The sequence below is a fragment of the Trifolium pratense genome, linkage group LG5 (assembly GCF_020283565.1).
Source record: "Trifolium pratense cultivar HEN17-A07 linkage group LG5, ARS_RC_1.1, whole genome shotgun sequence".
Classification (NCBI taxonomy): Eukaryota; Viridiplantae; Streptophyta; class Magnoliopsida; order Fabales; family Fabaceae; genus Trifolium; species Trifolium pratense.
The window spans coordinates 41999619-42018465 of NC_060063.1; the positions used below are offsets into that span (position 1 = coordinate 41999619).

At 34.3% G+C, this 18847-nt stretch overlaps 2 protein-coding genes across 2 annotated transcripts; one reads left to right on the top strand and one right to left on the bottom strand.

Annotated features, from left to right (window-relative positions):
• Window positions 1-4257: 4257 nt before the first annotated feature.
• On the bottom strand, window positions 4258-6583 carry LOC123886697 (ubiquitin-conjugating enzyme E2 34-like). Its single transcript, XM_045935989.1, has 9 exons — window positions 6554-6583; window positions 6423-6477; window positions 5750-5788; window positions 5573-5636; window positions 5411-5472; window positions 5272-5311; window positions 4766-4793; window positions 4487-4578; window positions 4258-4372 (listed from the first exon to the last, which is right to left on the bottom strand). Exons 1-9 carry the CDS (start codon window positions 6581-6583, stop codon window positions 4258-4260), a joined length of 525 nt encoding a protein of 174 aa, XP_045791945.1.
• Window positions 6584-9135: 2552 nt separating this feature from the next.
• On the top strand, window positions 9136-18847 carry LOC123883155 (exocyst complex component SEC10b-like). Its single transcript, XM_045931884.1, has 24 exons — window positions 9136-9514; window positions 9616-9825; window positions 10517-10591; window positions 11020-11121; window positions 11278-11328; window positions 11409-11514; window positions 11595-11714; window positions 12657-12748; window positions 13136-13304; window positions 13383-13459; window positions 13567-13665; window positions 13766-13856; window positions 14422-14507; window positions 14588-14758; window positions 15270-15323; window positions 15420-15548; window positions 15653-15745; window positions 15833-15979; window positions 16201-16298; window positions 17194-17278; window positions 17719-17777; window positions 17971-18069; window positions 18153-18236; window positions 18395-18847. The coding sequence occupies exons 1-24, from the start codon at window positions 9413-9415 to the stop codon at window positions 18462-18464; spliced, it is 2469 nt and encodes an 822-aa protein (XP_045787840.1). The 5' UTR covers window positions 9136-9412; the 3' UTR covers window positions 18465-18847.

Consider the following 18847-nt stretch of genomic DNA (forward strand, 5'->3'; position numbering starts at 1 on the left):
TTGATCTTGAAAAAGCTTATGATCGTCTTAATTGGAACTTTGTGAAGAATTGTCTGGAGGAGTGTAAATTTCCTCCGCAAGTCATCCAACTCATCCATCATTGCATTTCTTCTCCTTCATACAAAATAATGTGGAACGGTGAAAAAACAGATACATTTTATCCATCTAGAGGAATCAGGCAAGGGGACCCTCTTTCCCCGTACCTATTTGTCATTTGTATGGATAAACTGTCTCACATGATAGCTGATCAGGTAGAAGCTAAGTATTGGATTCCTATGCGTGCAGGCAGGTATGGTCCACAAATCTCTCATTTACTTTTTGCTGATGATCTTCTTCTTTTTGCAGAAGCCTCTGTTGAACAGGCTCATTGTGTTTTGCACTGCCTGGATTTGTTTTGCCAAGCTTCTGGACAAAAGATTAATAAACATAAAACCCATGTGTACTTTTCCAAGAATGTTGATACTCAACATCGCGAGGAAATTTTACATCACACAGGTTTTAATCAGGTCAATAGTTTAGGCAGGTACCTTGGGGCTAACCTTACTCCGGGAAGGAATTCAAGAGGACATTTTAGCCATATTGTTAGCAAAATTCAGAGTAAGTTGAGTGGTTGGAAACAACAATGTTTAAGTTTTGCAGGTAGGATTACTCTATCTAAGTCTATCATCAACACAATTCCTTACTACCATATGCAGTATGGTAAGATCCCCAAAACCATTTGTGACGAGGTCGATAAAATACAGCGTGGCTTCTTATGGGGTGATTCAGAACAAGGAAGAAAAGCCCATTTGATCAGTTGGGATGTTTGTTGTCTTCCTAAAATTGATGGAGGGCTTGGATTACGGCAAACTCATAATATGAATGAAGCTTTTCTCATGAAGATTCTTTGGAACCTGATTAAAAATCCGAACAACCTTTGGTGTAGAGTTCTCCACAGTAAATATGGGCGTAATAAAGACCTCATTGCTAGTATTATTGCGCAACCTTACGACTCTCCTCTTTGGAAAGCCTTGGCAGGTATTTGGGATGATTTTCATCGTCATGTTGTGTGGCAAATTGGAGATGGTCGTAATACTAATTTCTGGTTGGACAAGTGGGCTCCCAATAAAGGTGCACTTATTAATATTAGTAATCAGACCTACACTGATACTACTCTTACAGTTAAGGATGCTCTAAACTCTTCAGGAAATTGGGACCTTGATTTCCTTATGATCAATTTACCAGCTAACGTTGTGAGTCAGGTTCTCGCTCTTCCAGCTCCTACAGATGAGGATGGTCCTGACATTATTGGGTGGAGTGGAACCAATACCCATAACTTCACAGTTCAAAGTGTTTATTCCTTGCAACATCAAAATTGTTCAAAGGTTGAGGGAGACTGGAAGACTCTTTGGAAATGGCCCGGCCCTCATCGCATCCAAACCTTCATTTGGTTGGCTGCGCATGGGCGCATCCTTACTAATTTTCGAAGAAGTAGATGGGGTAGTGGAATATCTCCTACTTGCCCGTGTTGTGGGAATGAAGACGAGACTGTCCTTCATGTGCTTCGTGACTGCATTCACGCAACTCAGGTATGGCTTCATATTGTGCCTTCTAATTTTATAACTAATTTCTTTTCTTTTGATTGTAGGGACTGGATTTTCAATAACATTAATAGGAAAGAGGTTGGGACGAGCATATATAGATGGCAGACCACCTTCATGACAACATGCTGGTATTTATGGAAGTGGAGAAATAAAACTATCTTTGAAGCTGACTTTAGAAGGCCGAATAATCCAACTGTTTTGATCCAGAGATTCATTAAGGATATTGAAGACTCCACAATGAAGTCTCTCTACAAAGGGCCTAAATTGAAGGACACTATCTACATAGGATGGAAGCGACCGGGCGAAGGATGGGTCAAACTCAACAGCGATGGTGCATGCAAGAATAAGGGAGAGGTTGCTGGTTGCGGTGGTCTTTTTCGAGATTCAGATGGTAGATGGATTAAAGGCTACACCAAGAAGATTGGAACTTGTGATGCATTACAAGCCGAGATGTGGGGTTTGTATTTGGGTTTGGACATGGCTTGGAGGGAACAATTTTCTCATCTTATAGTGGAAAGTGACTCAAAGATTTTGATTGACATGATCTCTGGCGATTTCAAGTTTAATGGGAATATCCCAATTTTAGTTCAACGTATCATGAAGCTGCTAAATATGAATTGGCATGTGCGAATCAAACATAACTGGCGCGAAGGAAATCGGAGTGCTGATTGGCTGGCTAACTCTAGCATTATGGTGGATCATTCCAATTTGATCATTTTGGAGTGTGCTCCGAGTGAGCTGCAACAAATTCTCTTTGATGATATTTCTGGAGCTTGCATGCCTAGAAATGTGAAGTTAATAGCGTAGTTTCTTTCTTTCTTGGGCTTTGCCCTCTATTGTACCAAAAAAAAAATTGAAAAGAGAGGGAGAGATAATAAGTGCAACAATGAATCATCTTCATAAGGCATAACTATTCATTGCACCCACTTGAATTCTTTAAGTGGGTAGTCTGATTCAATTTCTAATATTATTTCACAATTTTCAATTATTTAAGCAATTCGACAAAATTTTTTAAATATTCATACAACTTACCAAACACTCTCAAATGAGTCTCACTGGACCCACCAAGTTTTTCCACATTTATATTTTACATTAATATTATATTGAGTAAATGTAGTTTAATTTTATTTTTTTTTAATTCTAATTCATTGCCATTTTGCCACCAAAGCATAAAAGAACGGTGCGTATGCAGATAAACGTTGTTTTTTTATACACGTTCCTTAAATCTCAATTATCAGTTCAACATGACAAAAACACATTGAAAACAGTGTAGGAACTCTTGAAAAGCAGACGATAATGTTGCTCTAAGTGTTTCAATGTAAGTTAGTGCTTAATATTATTCTTTATAAGTAAAAATTCATTAATTTTTTGTCTTTATGGTTAAAACAGTGACATAATTCTTTGAACAACTCGAGGATGTGCATGGATGGGAATAAGCGGAGATGGTGTAGCGTTTGTTTTCTTGAGAGAATGAGATGGTTCTTAAATGTTGTGTTGTTTTGGGAAAAAATATATTTTTGCAGGTAAATGTACCTAATGCTAATAGATGGGTTTGACACATTGATTTCAATGTAAGTTACTCAGTTAAAAGTGCTTATCATTTTTCATTCATATCAATATGTTGAAAGTGGCGGTATTATTTGGAATAAATATGTTCTTTTAAAGGTGTCATTATGTGCATGGAGATTTTTAAATAACACATTATTATCAACTAACCCACAATGGGTTTTTCTTTGGTGGTTTTTGGGTGTTTCCTTAAATGGTGTTGATGAAAATGACGAAAACATTGATAAAAATGACGAGTTTCTGGATTTTAATTTTTTTTACAAATTTTGTAAAAAGAATAATAATGTCAATCCAAGCATAGAAACAATTGGAGGAGGTATCCAACGAACTGCCAACTCCCTTGATGGTTTGAGAGTAGTAGCTTGACACTCAATATCTTAATGAAAATATATTTACCAATGTTATGTACAACTACCAACAAATTATTTTTCATGGATAAATGTACGGATGAATAATGTAATCTTATAATGTGGGTTAGTTAAGATTGAATTGAGTACCCGTGAGCTTAACTCAGTTGGTAGGGACATCGCACTATATGTGCAGGAGCCCGAGTTCGAATCCGGGACACTCCACTTATTCACCTTTAAGGTGAATTTTCTAGCCACTTGACAAAAAAAAAGATTGAATTGAAAATGAACACCAGACACGACACTGACACGTTGACACCGATAATAATTTGAAAAAATAACATAATTTTTTTTTAAGCAAAAAAAATAATATAATTTAATATAATCATAAGTGTAAGTGTTGAACACCGACGCATGTTGAGACACGCCTAATTCGAGAAATATACATGCTTCATAACTAACAAATATTTTATGCATAGATAAATCTTTTCAATATATTGTAAAGAAATTTGGCAAAAATAGATTGAGTTTCACAATGCTCGAAATAATGTTTCATTGTCTTAGTAAGTATAAAAAATTTTTGCTAAGTCAGTCTTCTATTTGTTTACTAGACAAAATTTTGACAACATGGATCAATCTTAGTAACGGACATAAAATGTAAGGATTTTAAAAACTTTTTTAAAAAAAGAAAGATTGAAACTAATGTTGAAAAAACATCTAAATATAGTGACTAAAAATATATTTAACGTCATATAATCATTTTAATAGTAGGATAGGAGTATGATCAATACACCAATTACAAGTAAAAAAAGGGGGAGGGGTATGCCTTGGTTGTACTTCTCCATATACTCGGGGAACATTTTCCTAAATGTTGCACTGCATGGAAACAACAGCAATTAATTGTGGAACAAAAATCACAGAGATATTACTCAATGCTCGATTCCATCACGAATTGCTGGTGCAAATGTGCAATATAACAGTTATACTTACTTTTTGTGATTGAAAGAGAGTGAAGATTTTGCTAAACGCCGTTTCTCGGTAGTAGTGGTGGTTACACTGCCAGTGGTTGGACTGGTTTCCATCTGTAAAAGAGAAGTCTGTCATATATCAAAAGCTCTAAAAATAACATAACAGTACTCCATTCCGTCGTGATGTAGAGTTTAATTAGAAATAATATCTTCTGAGCAAACAATTACCATACAAGTACCAGATGGTATAAACTAGAGTTTAATTGGAAATTGAAGAAATATGTAACCATGACATATATACCATGAATGAAAGAAGTCCAATAAGTATGCTGCATTCATAAATTGGAAACATCGGTACAAAGATATAAAGTAATAATCAACACCTACGATCAATCTCAAATACTTTATAAATATATATTCAAGTCATCTCGCAACCGATGTGAGATTTCTTAACACAAGCCTCTCGCCCAGCCCCGTTGGGCTTAGGGCTCGAATATAAATGGTGGATGGTCCGAACATAAACCTGATAGCAGGCAGCTAGATCGTGGAGGAGGCTCTAATACCATCTTAGAATGGGGAGTTGGCCTAACTCAACCATACAAAATCGGCTTGTAAGGTGAGGATTGCCTCTACTTCTACTTTATTTTGAACAAACCTCTACTTCTACTTTATAAAAGTATATTCAGGCCATCTCGAAACCGATGTGAGACTTCTTAACATATTCCATCCCTTGAGCAAAAGATTACAACCAAATTTCAAACGTCTAAGAATAAATAAAAACACAAAAGGGAATGTGAGCATTCTGACCTTGATACAAACCACATTAGATTCCAACTTTCAGGATGATCTGCAAAAACAGAAAACCCCACAGAAAAATTAAATTGTAGTAATATATGGGTAACTATGATACAAGTTATTTTGTCTTTGGATAGATTTAAGAACTTACAATCACTCATTGATAAAAAGATCTTTTGTTGTGGTATGAACCTCCCATTAGGTGTTGTCATGCTACATCATAGAAAATAAAAAGCATGAACATAAATAGAATGTTATAATGGACCAAATGAATAAGAATTAGAATGGTCAAGTATAGTTCACCAGAAGCCACCTGATCCCAAGAGGTTTATATGGATATTCTGGAGGAAAGTTGATTATTCCATAGTAATATCCACCTAAATACAGTGCAATATAAATTGAGATAGCAATAAATTAGGTGTAATGCAAAATTAGAGAACGTTATGGCTGAAAACCAAATGGCATTTGGAATAGTCATGATGTGTCAAACCTGAAAAAGGTGTTCCCTCGCTTCCTTTCAATACATAATCTGTGGTATAAACACATAATAAGATCAACATCAAGTATCAATCCGAACAGTAAATTAAAATTAAGTTGTTGCAAACACAATACAGTTTCCTTTCTTAGTGGCAACTTAGAAGGCATTAAGGAAAGAGCGCTAGCAAAAGTAAGGTTGCTGGCTTGCTGCATTGTGACCAGTTATAAGTGGTGTCGAATATCGGCCAAGGCATCATCGATGGCAAAATTTCAATAGGTCGCCACAAAAGGCTGGCGTGGCGGATTTCTGGCCATTGTTGCTGCCACAATGAGGGTTATGGTCATGGCCGACACAATTGGTATTTTATTTATTTCTGCCATTTTTATGTATAGAATAAATATTTTTTGCTTGCCCGCCATGCTTCCACTGTTTGCCTTTACCATCCACTATATGTTTTAGGCGGATTTTTGGCTCGCCACCATAAACTGCCATCCCACCATAAACTGCCATCCCAACGACAACACTGCCAGTTAGTCACGGGTTTTACAACATTGATGAATACATGTACCGAAGATTCAACAAGTTTCTTTTTCCCCTTTTGGACATTAGAGCACAACATAAAGCCATATATGAAATGTTCAACATAAATCCATATGTGAAATGTAACAATGTGAAGCAAACTTACGCCACTCAAGAATATTACTCGGTGAAGGAGGAGCCATAACATGGGAAACTAGCTCCTGCAAATACAACAATAAAAGCATTATCTACTTGAAATACTCTTTAAATACCATGGTCTAGGCAATTTATACATACCCAAAAAATCAACCTTTGTAAAGTACACATAGATTAATCAATCATGAAAAACTTATTCAGAAATTATAGACACATTGTGTTAAGAGGAGAAAGGTAAAATATAGAGATAATGTGTTCACTGCTATTCATGCTATTCATGTTTTATCAGCCACAACATCAAATAACCAAGCCTAGATACATGCACAAATACACCCAAAAAAGAGGAGAAAAACCAGTGATCACGGAACAAACATAACTATTTAGATGTAAAACAAAATAATCTAATTAAAAACAAATCAATAAAAAACAGTTTGTAATTTATAAATCGGTTTCAAATAAGTTCCGAACTGAACTGGTTTTAGAACTAAACCATTTTTTATAAAAGTGGTTTTATGAATTGAACCATACCAAACTATTATTATAGTTAAGTTCATTGCAGTTCATGAGCAGTGAACACTTATGTGAATCAAAATAAGTAGTGGTTAGTTAGAAAAACAAAAGACTATGTACTTACTTTACGAACGGATATGGGTTGCTAAGTTGTGTTTATCTGCATCCATTCAGTTGTGCATTTCTCTTATCAGATTTCAAACAAATCAAAATCTGTTAGTGAACTGATAAGCTCCCACAAATTCATCTTTTTCAGTTTCATAGCTCCTTTATAATTTAAGGGATCCATTCAGTTTTCACTTTTCAAATTAAGTACTTCAGCTTGGTTCATATTTGTTCTTCAACTTTGTAATAATAAATTAGGTCATTTTTTAAGGTACTGTTTGGCGCTTAAAAAAGCTTAACAAGATTTATTTATTTGTTAATTCTTCCTATTATAAATGAATGAATATCACTTATGTGCACTATTAAATATTTGAACCCTCCAGATCTGATCCATATCCTAGCTCTACCAGACTACCACTACATGTGAAACTCCAATGCGAAGACAAACGAAACCCTTCTTTTGGATCTCAACAATATAAGTCGAAAGTTCTGTTTTGATGATTTTTTTTTTTAGTAAAACTTAATTTTGTTTCTTAAGAAGATTAAACAAGATTATTATTTATTTTTTGACATAAACCAAATTAACTCATTTCATTCATAACAATATATTCAATACAAGATTACATATGATCATGACAATGAAAACTAGCATATGACAATGACGCTCTAAGAAGATTAAGCAAGATTATAAAAATGCAACATTTAATACACACATATATATATATATATATATATATATATATATATATATATATATATATATATATATATATATATATAATTATTTTTTATAGGGAATGAGTTATATGATTGAAGCATCATCTGTCCAATAACTTAATACCATTATCCAAAAACTTAATATCATTATCGTGTCAACTAATTTTTTAAAAAATCAATCAAGCTATTCAAAAACATTAATTTTTTGTTTTTAACAAATCAACGATGTCAACAAAAAAAATGACTCTCCTATTATGGGCTCATTTGTATTTGACTTATTTTTTAACTTATGAAAATAATTAATGCAAATAAATAAAATTTTATGTTAATTTATAAGTTTCTATTAGTAAAAATTGTTTTTATAAGTTGTTTAAAAAACTTATAATATTACATAAAAGTTTATTTATTTATTTCGCATTAACTCAAAAATAAGTAAATTCAAATGCATTATATATATATATATATATATATATATATATATATATATATATATATATATATATATATCCTTCCTATAAAAAAAAGTGTCCACAAGTATTATTAGAGTCAATACGACTATTTGATAAACTTAAGCTATAAACTAGCTGATAGCTGTAAAACTACGGTAGTTTTTGTAATCATAAAATGACATAAAAGTACATGTATTTATGTGAGTGAGTAGTAATGACAGTCAATTATATGATGTTTTAGTGTATGATTAAAGCTAAGTTAAGAACGATAAATTCTACCTGAAGTTAGGGTGAGGACTAGTTTAGGCACACGTGACAACTTTGCGAAGCAATTGAGCCTTAAGGGTAAGGATACCTAAGTATAAGTTACTACGAAAAAGTGGATCCGACTGGGGTGAGGATACATATAAGCAGTAGAGGTAACCTAAACTAGGCTCTAACAAGTTTTTAATAGAAATAGGCGAAGAGTACTCCTGAACCTATTTTATAAAGACTAATCCTAAGAGAGGGGAACAACAAAAATTAACCACCAAGCAAGAGTAAGGGAGAAATTCGAAAACACTTAACCACCCCGCGTGAACACACACGCACCATTTTACTTTTCTAGTCATTTACTTTAATGCTATTTACTTTTACCCGCACAACTATCTCTAAACAAACAAAGCGAATGCAAAACTATATAATTCCTAAGCGAAACTAGTAATTTTGGCACAATCCCCGTGGAGAACGATAACTTATCACTTTATTACTTGCAGAACCATCATCAAGTAGTTTATTTATTATAAAAATAAAAAAATTAAAATAATAATGTTAAAATTGGAATAAAACGTAAAAAATTATAAGTCAGTAAAAAAAACTTATTACCAAACATCTTTATTTTATAAAACATGCTTATAAACTAGTATAATAAACTATTATAAGCTATGAGTGATATTTGGTAGAAAAAAATAGTCTTGTAAGAAAATTGAAGATAAATAAAATTTTAAGAATATTGCTTCTTCGGTTCTTCCACAGTGGTTGTGTTCTTCGTCCACTTTCACTCAAACGCGTATTTTTCATTTTTTTAATTTCAATTTTCACTTTTACAGTTTTAGTTTCCATCCAAACGCGCCACAACGATACAACCGAACAAGATCGCTTTCAACAACTCCTCATAATCTCCGCTAGATCGGAAAATCGCCACCGTCACCTCAACCACCACCACCACCACCGCACCGTCATGAGAGAACCCAGAGATGCAACCAAAACCGATGTCAAAACCACCAAACCCGCTACATCCACTACTTCTTTCCCTCTCATTCTCGACGTCGATGACTTCAAGGTTCGTTCGTTCATTCAATCACTCTTTCAATTCTTCAATTTCGTTTTCACAAATTTCAAAAATGTTATGCAATGCAATGAAATGGAATTCGATTATGTTAGGGAGATTTCTCGTTCGATGCTTTGTTTGGGAATTTGGTGAACGATCTTCTTCCGTCGTTCAAATTAGAAGACCTTGAAGCGGAAGGTGCTGATTCTCAACCGAATGTGAATAAATTCTCGCAAGCTACCAATCCTTTGTTTCCTGAAGTTGAAAAGCTCTTGTCTTTGTTCAAGGATTCTTCTAAGGAATTGATTGAGCTACGTAAACAGGTTTTTTTTTTGCTTCCTCTTTCAATTATCTAGAAATTTCTGTGTGAAAATTTTAATTTGGTGATTTAGGTTGATGCAATGTTGTTTACTGTAGATTGCAGAGAATAGTCGTTTGTTCAAATTCTGCTATGCTAAGTTGCTATTGTAGTGCTTCTATAGCTGCTACTCCCTCTTGTCCCTATTATAAGTAGGAAAAAAACATTTTTAGGTTCGAATATAGGTTAGATACATCAATTATTCAATAAACCTAAAGGGTGTGTTTGATTCGTAACCGGACAGAACAGTAACAAGATAATACAGGACAGGACAAAACTGTACCGGAGAGATATATGACGATAATATTTTTATATTCGAAAATAAAACGAGTATTTTCGTATTTTTTATAGTTGTACTGTGGACAAAAAGTTGTACCGTGGTTCAGTGAGGACAAAAAATTCCTATAAGAAAAAAAAAAAAATTCATTTTTAGGTTTGAATATGGACCAGATACATAAGTTATTCAATGAACCTAAAGAATGATTTTTCCCCCTTATAATAAGGACTGGAGGGAGTATTTGACAACACTTTGTAATAAATCGCAGGTTGGAGAAGATAGCTGTTTGTTTTGCAAACGCTTTAGGGCTATTTGAGAACATTGGGTTGATGTATTGATTATATTGTGTTAATGTTATTTTTGTTTTTTTGGATGGAAGATTGATGGGAGACTACATAATCTTAAGAAAGATGTTTCTGTTCAAGACACTAAGCATCGGAAGACACTAGCTGAGGTTTGTTTATGAACTATTTTGTTTGTGTTATTATATTGAAATTTGCAAGTGTTTTTGGTTTTAAATGTTATGAAATATAAAAGGAAAGAATTTTGTTACCCTCATGATGTTTGGAAACTTGTTTTCCTTTTATAATACATTGGATTGGATTGGATAGGTCTCCCATTTGAGTTTTGTTTTCTTTCTATTTCTGGGGATGAAAATTGTTAGTAACACACTTTTTATCAGTCTCGTTATTCAGTTTCCTCGTAGTTTGATCACCTTTTGAACGGACCTATAATAGAAACTTTGTTGAAAAGAGTTGTTGCTACAATTCCTCTTTAGAAGAATCGGGGCGTTCTAAAACATGTTATGTAAACAGGGATTGATATTTTGGGATTTTTGAATTGGAATGATTTTTTAAATATATGCTTCTGTTTCCTTTTCAGCTGGAGAAAGGTGTAGATGGGTTGTTTGAAAGCTTTGCGAGGTTGGATTCACGTATTTCAAGTGTTGGTCAGACAGCTGCAAAGATAGGAGATCATCTCCAGGTAGGGATTAGAGTTCTTCCACCCTTCATCTGTGTTTGATAGAGGAACTGTGATCTCACATTTACTTGTATTATGATGCTTTATTGATAAGTTGATTACTCCTTTCCTTTGTGTTTGAAATATAATCTCATTTGCAATTTTATTCTTTCTTGCCAGAGTGCAGATGCTCAGCGAGAAACTGCCAGTCAAACTATTGAGCTGATAAAAGTACAAACCAGCCAACTCATTTGGTTTATACCATCATTCATGTTGGAAAATTTACCTTTATGGTTGATTAATTTCTGCAGTACTTAATGGAGTTCAATAGCAGCCCTGGTGATCTGATGGAGCTTTCTCCTCTTTTTTCTGATGATAGCCGTGTTGCTGAGGCTGCTTCAATTGCCCAAAAATTGCGTAAGTATCAAGAGATCTTTTAAATTTTATAATGCTTTGGCCAAATTATGCCAGTGCTGAGTCAATTCTTTTAATTTCAGGGTCATTTGCTGAAGAAGATATTGGAAGACATGGTATAAATGTCCCATCTGCAGTGGGAAATGCAAATGCTAGCCGGGGATTAGAAGTTGCAGTTGCTAATTTACAGGATTACTGTAATGGTCAGTATTTTACGAAAAATCTTGTACAAATTAACTTTCCATTAAAAATGAAGAAATATAGTCCGCATGAATTTTTTATGTTTATTCAGTCAAACTGAATAATTAAGGGAACAAAGGTTATACATATTTCCTGTTAAAACTGTTATGAACTTATAATGTTGTCCATCCACAAGAATTACATTAATGACAAGGTACATGATTCAGGATCTAAGATTTTTGTGATCCTCCAAAAGATGATCAACTTTGTCAAGGTGAAATTTCATAGACAATTTGACTTATCAATGACGGTGACAGATTTCAGTACTTATTAAGTAGGCTCTTGCTATAGGGAAACTAAATAGGTTTGTTGTTGATCACACATGTATCTCTATGGTCTTTTGCATGCACTGTATTCCATACAACTTACAAAAACAAACAATACAATTTAACTTTACTAAACAACACTGAGGTAATGTTTGAAAATTTTCCCTTAAGGAGTTCATTGAGCTTGTGTTCTGCTTTTATCCATTCTCTGTGTTTTTTTTCTATTGAAATGCAAATATCTAATTTTGACGGACATGTTTGTCTATTGCCTCTGGTCTTTCTTAAATATGGTGTGATCCAAATACAAATAATATTGAGGAATGTGTGATCAAATACAAAGAATATTGAGGAATTGAATTATATAGAAAATTTTATTTACTATCCCTCTCTCTCTCTAGCCTAGATGACATATCAATAGTTAGCTCAATTGCACCTTTCCTTTATACCAAGGCCCACGGTCAGTCTTGTACCTCTCTCTGCTCTTTAAGAACATAAGAATAAATAGATCCTTTTAGAGTAACTGTCCTTTTTACATATTGGTAAGACCAAAATATTTTGCAGCAGTCCATGAATGATAAAGTCTGACTTTTAGGTTTCTCTAGCAATAAAAGTTTCATAACCCTTTAACCATTTCTGCAGAACTGGAGAATAGACTGCTTTCTCGGTTCGATGCAGCGTCGCAGAAAAGAGAATTGACCACAATGGCAGAATGTGCCAAAATTTTATCTCAGGTAATAACATTTGTTATAACTGATTACCCCTCTCCTGCCGCCTGCTACTCCATCCCTAATAATATATGTCCATTGCTTGTTATAATTTTTTTTTGTGAATTTGTCAATATTGCATAGAATTAGTGTTGTATTCATGGTTCTGCATACATATTCAAATCACATTTGTCATGGAGCACTCTTTAAATAGAACCCTGACTTTGGTTTATGATTTGTACAATGTTGTGGTTTGGAATGTCTCTCCTTTGCTTCCCATGCTTGCAGTATATGCTGCTCACTTGCTTATAATAATGGAGATAAAACAAATGCTTTTAAAAATGTATCAAATGTTTAATATTTGATTTGATAAATAAGTGCATCTATTTAACTAAATTGCTGTCTGCAATACAGTTCAACAGGGGCACAAGTGCCATGCAACATTATGTGGCAACACGTCCAATGTTTATTGACGTGGAAGTAATGAATGCAGACACGAGGCTGGTTCTTGGTGACCAGGCTGCACAAACTAGCCCTAATAATGTTGCTCGTGGGCTTTCCTCCTTGTACAAAGAAATCACAGGTTCGAAGGATACTTTCTTCTCTTAGTGAAGCGATTATTTTCGTGAAAGAATCAGCAATGACAGGTAATTTGTTGCAGATACTGTTCGTAAAGAGGCTGCAACAATCACTGCTGTATTCCCTTCACCGAGTGAAGTTATGTCAATTTTAGTTCAGGTACCATAAAATGATCCTCACTGAGTATTGTGACTTTGAATAGGTAGTTTCATTTGGTGCTTTCATAAAAATGAACTTGTAATTTTTTATTGTTATTCTGGATGCAGCGAGTTTTAGAGCAGCGAGTCACCGCCATTTTGGACAAACTATTAGTTAAACCATCTCTTGTAAATTTACCTTCCATGGAGGAAGGTGGGCTCCTATTCGTGAGTATAATTAACCATCTGACTTCATTACTATCATCCAAGTGCTAGTTTAGACCGCAGGCTGATCTCTATGTAATTTGCATTTGGTTTGAGGCTGCAGTATCTTCGAATGCTAGCAGTGGCGTATGAGAAGACCCAAGAACTTGCCAGAGATCTCCGAACTGTAGGATGCGGTGATTTGGATGTTGAGGGTAATGAATTGACTTTGAATGTGCCTGATTTTGATGAACTCATCTCTAAAAGGAATAGTGGTTTAGAACATAGATGCAAATGGTACTAGAAGGAATCATTTATCTTCCCATTAGACGTATTTTATGACAATACTTGAGTATTCAAAAAAGGTTTTGTTTTTGTAGTGATACAATGATTCTGGCTTTTTTTCCTTTTGCATCCTTACAAAAACCAAAAACATGAATTAGAACCAAAGTTTTGAGATAAAAAATAAAAAGCCAAAAAGACCAAGATTATGGACGGAGGGAGTAGTTACTAATATGATTATAAAAACTGATTATCATTTTTAATCTCAGTTTCACACTTAACAGCTTGCTCTGGCAATAAATTTATTTTTATCAAGTATTTTTAATGGTAAAACATAGAAGTTTAATTATTATATTAGCTCAATGGAAAATATTATATTTAATCTGCGGATCCCAAAAGCTCTATTCTTGCCTCATTTTAACTTTTTTAGTTTTATATTCTCTCACCATCTCATAAATTAGCACCGATGTTTGACATGTTTTATTCTGTACATTTCAGGCCTGACAGAGTCCCTGTTTTCAAATCACAAGGATGAATATCCTGAATATGAGCAGGCAGCTCTTAGACAATTATATAAAGTGAAGGTATGCAATTGTGTAAAATTTTCCCTCGTTCCAAATTGGATTTGGTTTCAAAAACCTTTATGTGGATAAGTGCAATGCAGATGGAAGAATTACGTGCTGAAAGTCAGATTTCTGATTCATCTGGTACAGTTGGGCGCACAAAGGGTGCTACAGTAGCTTCTTCTCAGCAGCAAATATCTGTCACTGTTGTAACAGAGTTTGTGCGTTGGAATGAAGAAGCAATCACAAGATGTAATCTCTTTTCTTCCCAGGTAAATTCTTCCACGATTACTTGACCGAAAAAAAATTCTTCTACGATTGGAATTCGGGAAGGCATTTTATCTATGAAGAATCCTTTGCATTATAGTTGTTGCTTTGGGTAACTTCAATAAGCACTTTCTGCTCAGTAGGTTTTGTTTAGTTGGATTAGAAGTGTAACTGCCTTGATGTAAGAAACATGATATATGAAGTTTACTTTATCAGATATAAGCTTCAACAAGTTTTATTTTTCTTCCATCCTCCGTTGTCTCTTTCAATTCAGTTTTAGCTAGTGAACAGATTAATTATATTAAATCCATTTAATGTCAATAAAACATTTATCTAAGTTTGTGTGTTATAGTATCATCAAAATGTATCATAAAGAATTCATCAGTCCTTTATATTCCTATGTGTCTCCGGCACTTACAAACTTTTTGGTAATTAAGATGCTAATATTTTTTCTGAATTTGATAAATTAATCCTTGGTAAGTGCAATTATAATTTAAAACTACTTTTGCTTTACAGGCTGCTACACTGGCTACCCATGTAAAAGCAGTGTTCACTTGCCTCCTAGACCAAGTAAGTACATTTCACATTTTGTCACCATTCAGATATTTGATACATTTAGTGGGCAGGAGCTCATTCTTCTGGGGTCATTCATGATATATTTTACAGGTTAGTCAATATATAGCAGACGGTCTTGAACGGGCTAGAGACGGTTTGACTGAAGCAGCTAATTTGAGGGAAAGATTTGTGCTGGGTACTAGTGTTAGCCGTAGGGTGGCTGCTGCAGCCGCATCTGCTGTAATTACATGACTTTTTTTGCATGTTGTTGTTCAAGTTCTGTGTAGTATGAAATTAAAGGACATTAAGCCAAACATAATGGAGATTTACTTGTTGATATGCAGGCGGAGGCTGCAGCTGCAGCTGGTGAAAGCAGTTTTAGATCTTTCATGGTTGCTGTACAACGTTCGGGAAGCAGTGTAGCTATTATTCAACAAGTATGATGAGTATTAATGATTTTTAATATTTTTTTTGGCCATAAACATAAATAAAACCTCATAACAAATATGAATTCTTCTCTACAGTACTTTGCCAATTCAATATCTAGGCTTTTGCTTCCTGTGGATGGTGCACATGCTGCTGCTTGTGAAGAAATGGCTACAGCAATGTCCAGTGCAGAGGCTGCTGCTTATAAAGGACTACAACAATGTATTGAAACCGTCATGGCTGAGGTCAGTTGGTACTGTAATATGGCGAGTGATATCCAGTGTTCAATTACTTATTGTAAAACTTCTATCATGAGACTACACACTATCCACCCACTCCTAATGGCTACCCTGTGTTTGCATAGCATAATTTATCCGTATAATAAATTTAGTCTGGATATTTCTCATGTACTTTTATATATAAAAGTCTTAGTTCCTAATGTATTCCACAATAAACCCCTTTGCAGGTAGAGCGATTGCTTTCAGCTGAGCAAAAGGCTACAGATTACAAAACAAATGATGATGGAATGGTTCCTGACCACCGGCCAACTACTGCCTGCACAAGGTTGCCGAGACTGGAATAGTTGAAACTAGCATTAAAAATGATGACAATTATGTTTTCTATAATTTATACTACCTCTGGTCCTTTTTATAAGAGACAACTGGGTCAACAAAAGTTGACGTATTTAGGCCAAATACATCAACTTTTGTTGAGCCAGTGTCTCTTATAAAAAGGAGCAGAGGGAGTATATCGCATGGATGTGAACTTAGTTGTTTTTACTTTTGAATATTTAAAATTTTATGATTTCATTCTCGATGTGTATTTTGACATAGCAGTGTTTTTGAAAACTGGGTTGATCTTTGAACCAAGAAAAGGAAAGATCCTATATTTTGTGTGTTCAAAACAACGGAAATATCCAAGAATTGGAGATCAAATTGGTTTTTTTTTTTTGTTTTTGTGTAAACTAAAAAGAAATATATAATAGGTTTCAATCTGTAGAATAAAACACCCAATATATATATATATATATATATAGCTCCGGTTCACTGGTTTCTAAGCTTCTGGTTTTAGATGAATGGCCAGCCTGGATAAAATATCGGCTCCTGATTTTCCTTCTAATCAAGTTTTTAAAGCAGGGCTATATAGATTATCATGAGTACCGATCTCGTTGCTGTTTAAGGACCAAGATTAATCTTATGTATCATATGTGACTTGGGGATGATTTATTTTCATATCAGATGATGCCTTGAAGTGATATTAACATTGTTAAGAGTCTCACATTTGACGAGATAAAGCATGAACATGAGTTTATAAGTAGAGGCAGTCCTCACCTTACAAACTGGTTTTGTAAGGTTGAGTTATGCCCAACCCAAAATTCTAAGATTGTCATTTCTGCTATATCTATTTGATCTTTATAGTATTATTAGTTCCTAACCACTATACTGGGTTTCCTTGTCAGGGTTGTGGCTTATCTTTCGCGGGTGCTGGAGTCTGCATTCACTGCTTTAGAAGGTCTTAACAAACAAGCATTTTTGTCTGAATTGGTATGGTGTTTTATTTCTGATCATTGACTATATATTGTTTGATGTTTTCTTATCAAATCAAATTGTTAAGATTCAAGAAAATTACTGGATCTTGGATTGAGCATATTTGTTTGAAATGTATGAACAAGACACATTGCACCAAAACTATTAAATGAAAATCAACTCAGTTAAGATAGCCTTTTGATTAAGCTAACTGTGCATTGGTTCCAATACATGTTTTACACTTCCATAGTTCCATCAAGTGATCTGACTTGTACTGAATAATCATCATGGTGTACTTTGTTAGTTTTATTACCAGTTTAATGTTAAATTATAGATACTAATCATACGGCATGATTATTTCTTAGGGTTTTGAGATGGTTATGAACTTATGATAAATAGTGCTATTTTCAGTTTGTTATCCTAATTTCTATCATAACATAGTTAATCTGTCATTTCAGGGAAATCGCTTGCACAAGGTTTTGCTAACCCATTGGCAGAAATATACTTTCAATCCAAGGTATTTTCCCTGGTTCTTTCATATTACACACCACAATAATACACTGTGTTGACCTGGAAAAAGTTGTTAACATTCTAGTCGCAAACTAATTTTCCTTTGTGTGTTGTAAGTTGTAACTTGCAAGGGAGGTGTTTTTGTCCTCAAATTTTCAGTTGTTGTGCTGACTGTTGTATGTTTATGAAACCTTTTGTAGTGGTGGATTGCGGCTGAAGCGTGACATTACTGAGTATGGAGAGTTTGTACGCAGTTTCAATGCTCCTTCTGTTGACGAGAAATTTGAATTGTTGGGCATGTAAGCTGAACAACATATTTAAAAACTGAGTTTTAGCCTTTGCCTTCCATTATATACAAACTGATTCTGAACATTTTCTGTAGAATGGCCAATGTATTTATTGTTGCTCCTGAGAGCCTTGCAACTTTGTTTGAGGGCACACCCAGCATTCGGAAAGATGCACAAAGGTATAATTACACTGGACATGAGACTAATCTGCACTCTAATTAAATCTCAGTTAGGATTGTCATTACTCACAAGACAACACTCCCCTGCAAATAAAGAAATAATTGAATGTTGTTGATCTTGTTTGCTGATAAAATGTTCATTCCTATGTGATCTCCAGATTTATTCAACTTCGGGACGACTACAAGAGTGCCAAGCTTGCATCCAAATTGAGTTCCTTGTGGTCTTAAGAAAAGTGGGCTTGTGATCTTAACTGCCTCTCAATCTTGGTAAAGTATACATTCAACTTTTTTCTTTGGGATATGAAACTTGCTCTCAGACCAAACCGACCCATTTGGCCATGTTGGAAGACTGGCGCTGTTAGAAGATATTTTGGTAGTTTCCCCTCTTACAGAACGTATCTGAATGCATGGCTTGGAAAGAAGAACATGTAGAGCTGTATTTTAATATATTCATTGTTTATTTCAAATTCCAAAAGTTTCCCTTTGTGAGAGTATTGTGTTTATATTTTTCATATTTGAGTTGTTGATTTTTAGTGCTAAGTGAACTCTGTTGAGACTGAGTAAATATAGGCTATACTTTACCTTTAATTAATGTGTAACTTTAATTTCCA

What these genes read in the sequence shown, in the direction of transcription:
- LOC123886697 (XM_045935989.1), bottom strand. Translation starts at nt 6,583, where the DNA reads ATGTGTACTTTACAAAGGTTGATTTTTTGG. An exon ending in GAGTAATATTCTTGAGTGGC is followed by an intron (nt 5,789 to 6,422) that starts GTAAGTTTGCTT and finishes TTTATACCACAG; the next exon opens with ATTATGTATTGAAAGGAAGC. An exon ending in CGAGGGAACACCTTTTTCAG is followed by an intron (nt 5,637 to 5,749) that starts GTTTGACACATC and finishes CACTGTATTTAG; the next exon opens with GTGGATATTACTATGGAATA.
- LOC123883155 (XM_045931884.1), top strand. Translation starts at nt 9,413, where the DNA reads ATGAGAGAACCCAGAGATGCAACCAAAACCGATGTCAAAACCACCAAA. An exon ending in AAATTTGAATTGTTGGGCAT is followed by an intron (nt 18,070 to 18,152) that starts GTAAGCTGAACA and finishes CATTTTCTGTAG; the next exon opens with AATGGCCAATGTATTTATTG. An exon ending in ATTCGGAAAGATGCACAAAG is followed by an intron (nt 18,237 to 18,394) that starts GTATAATTACAC and finishes TGTGATCTCCAG; the next exon opens with ATTTATTCAACTTCGGGACG.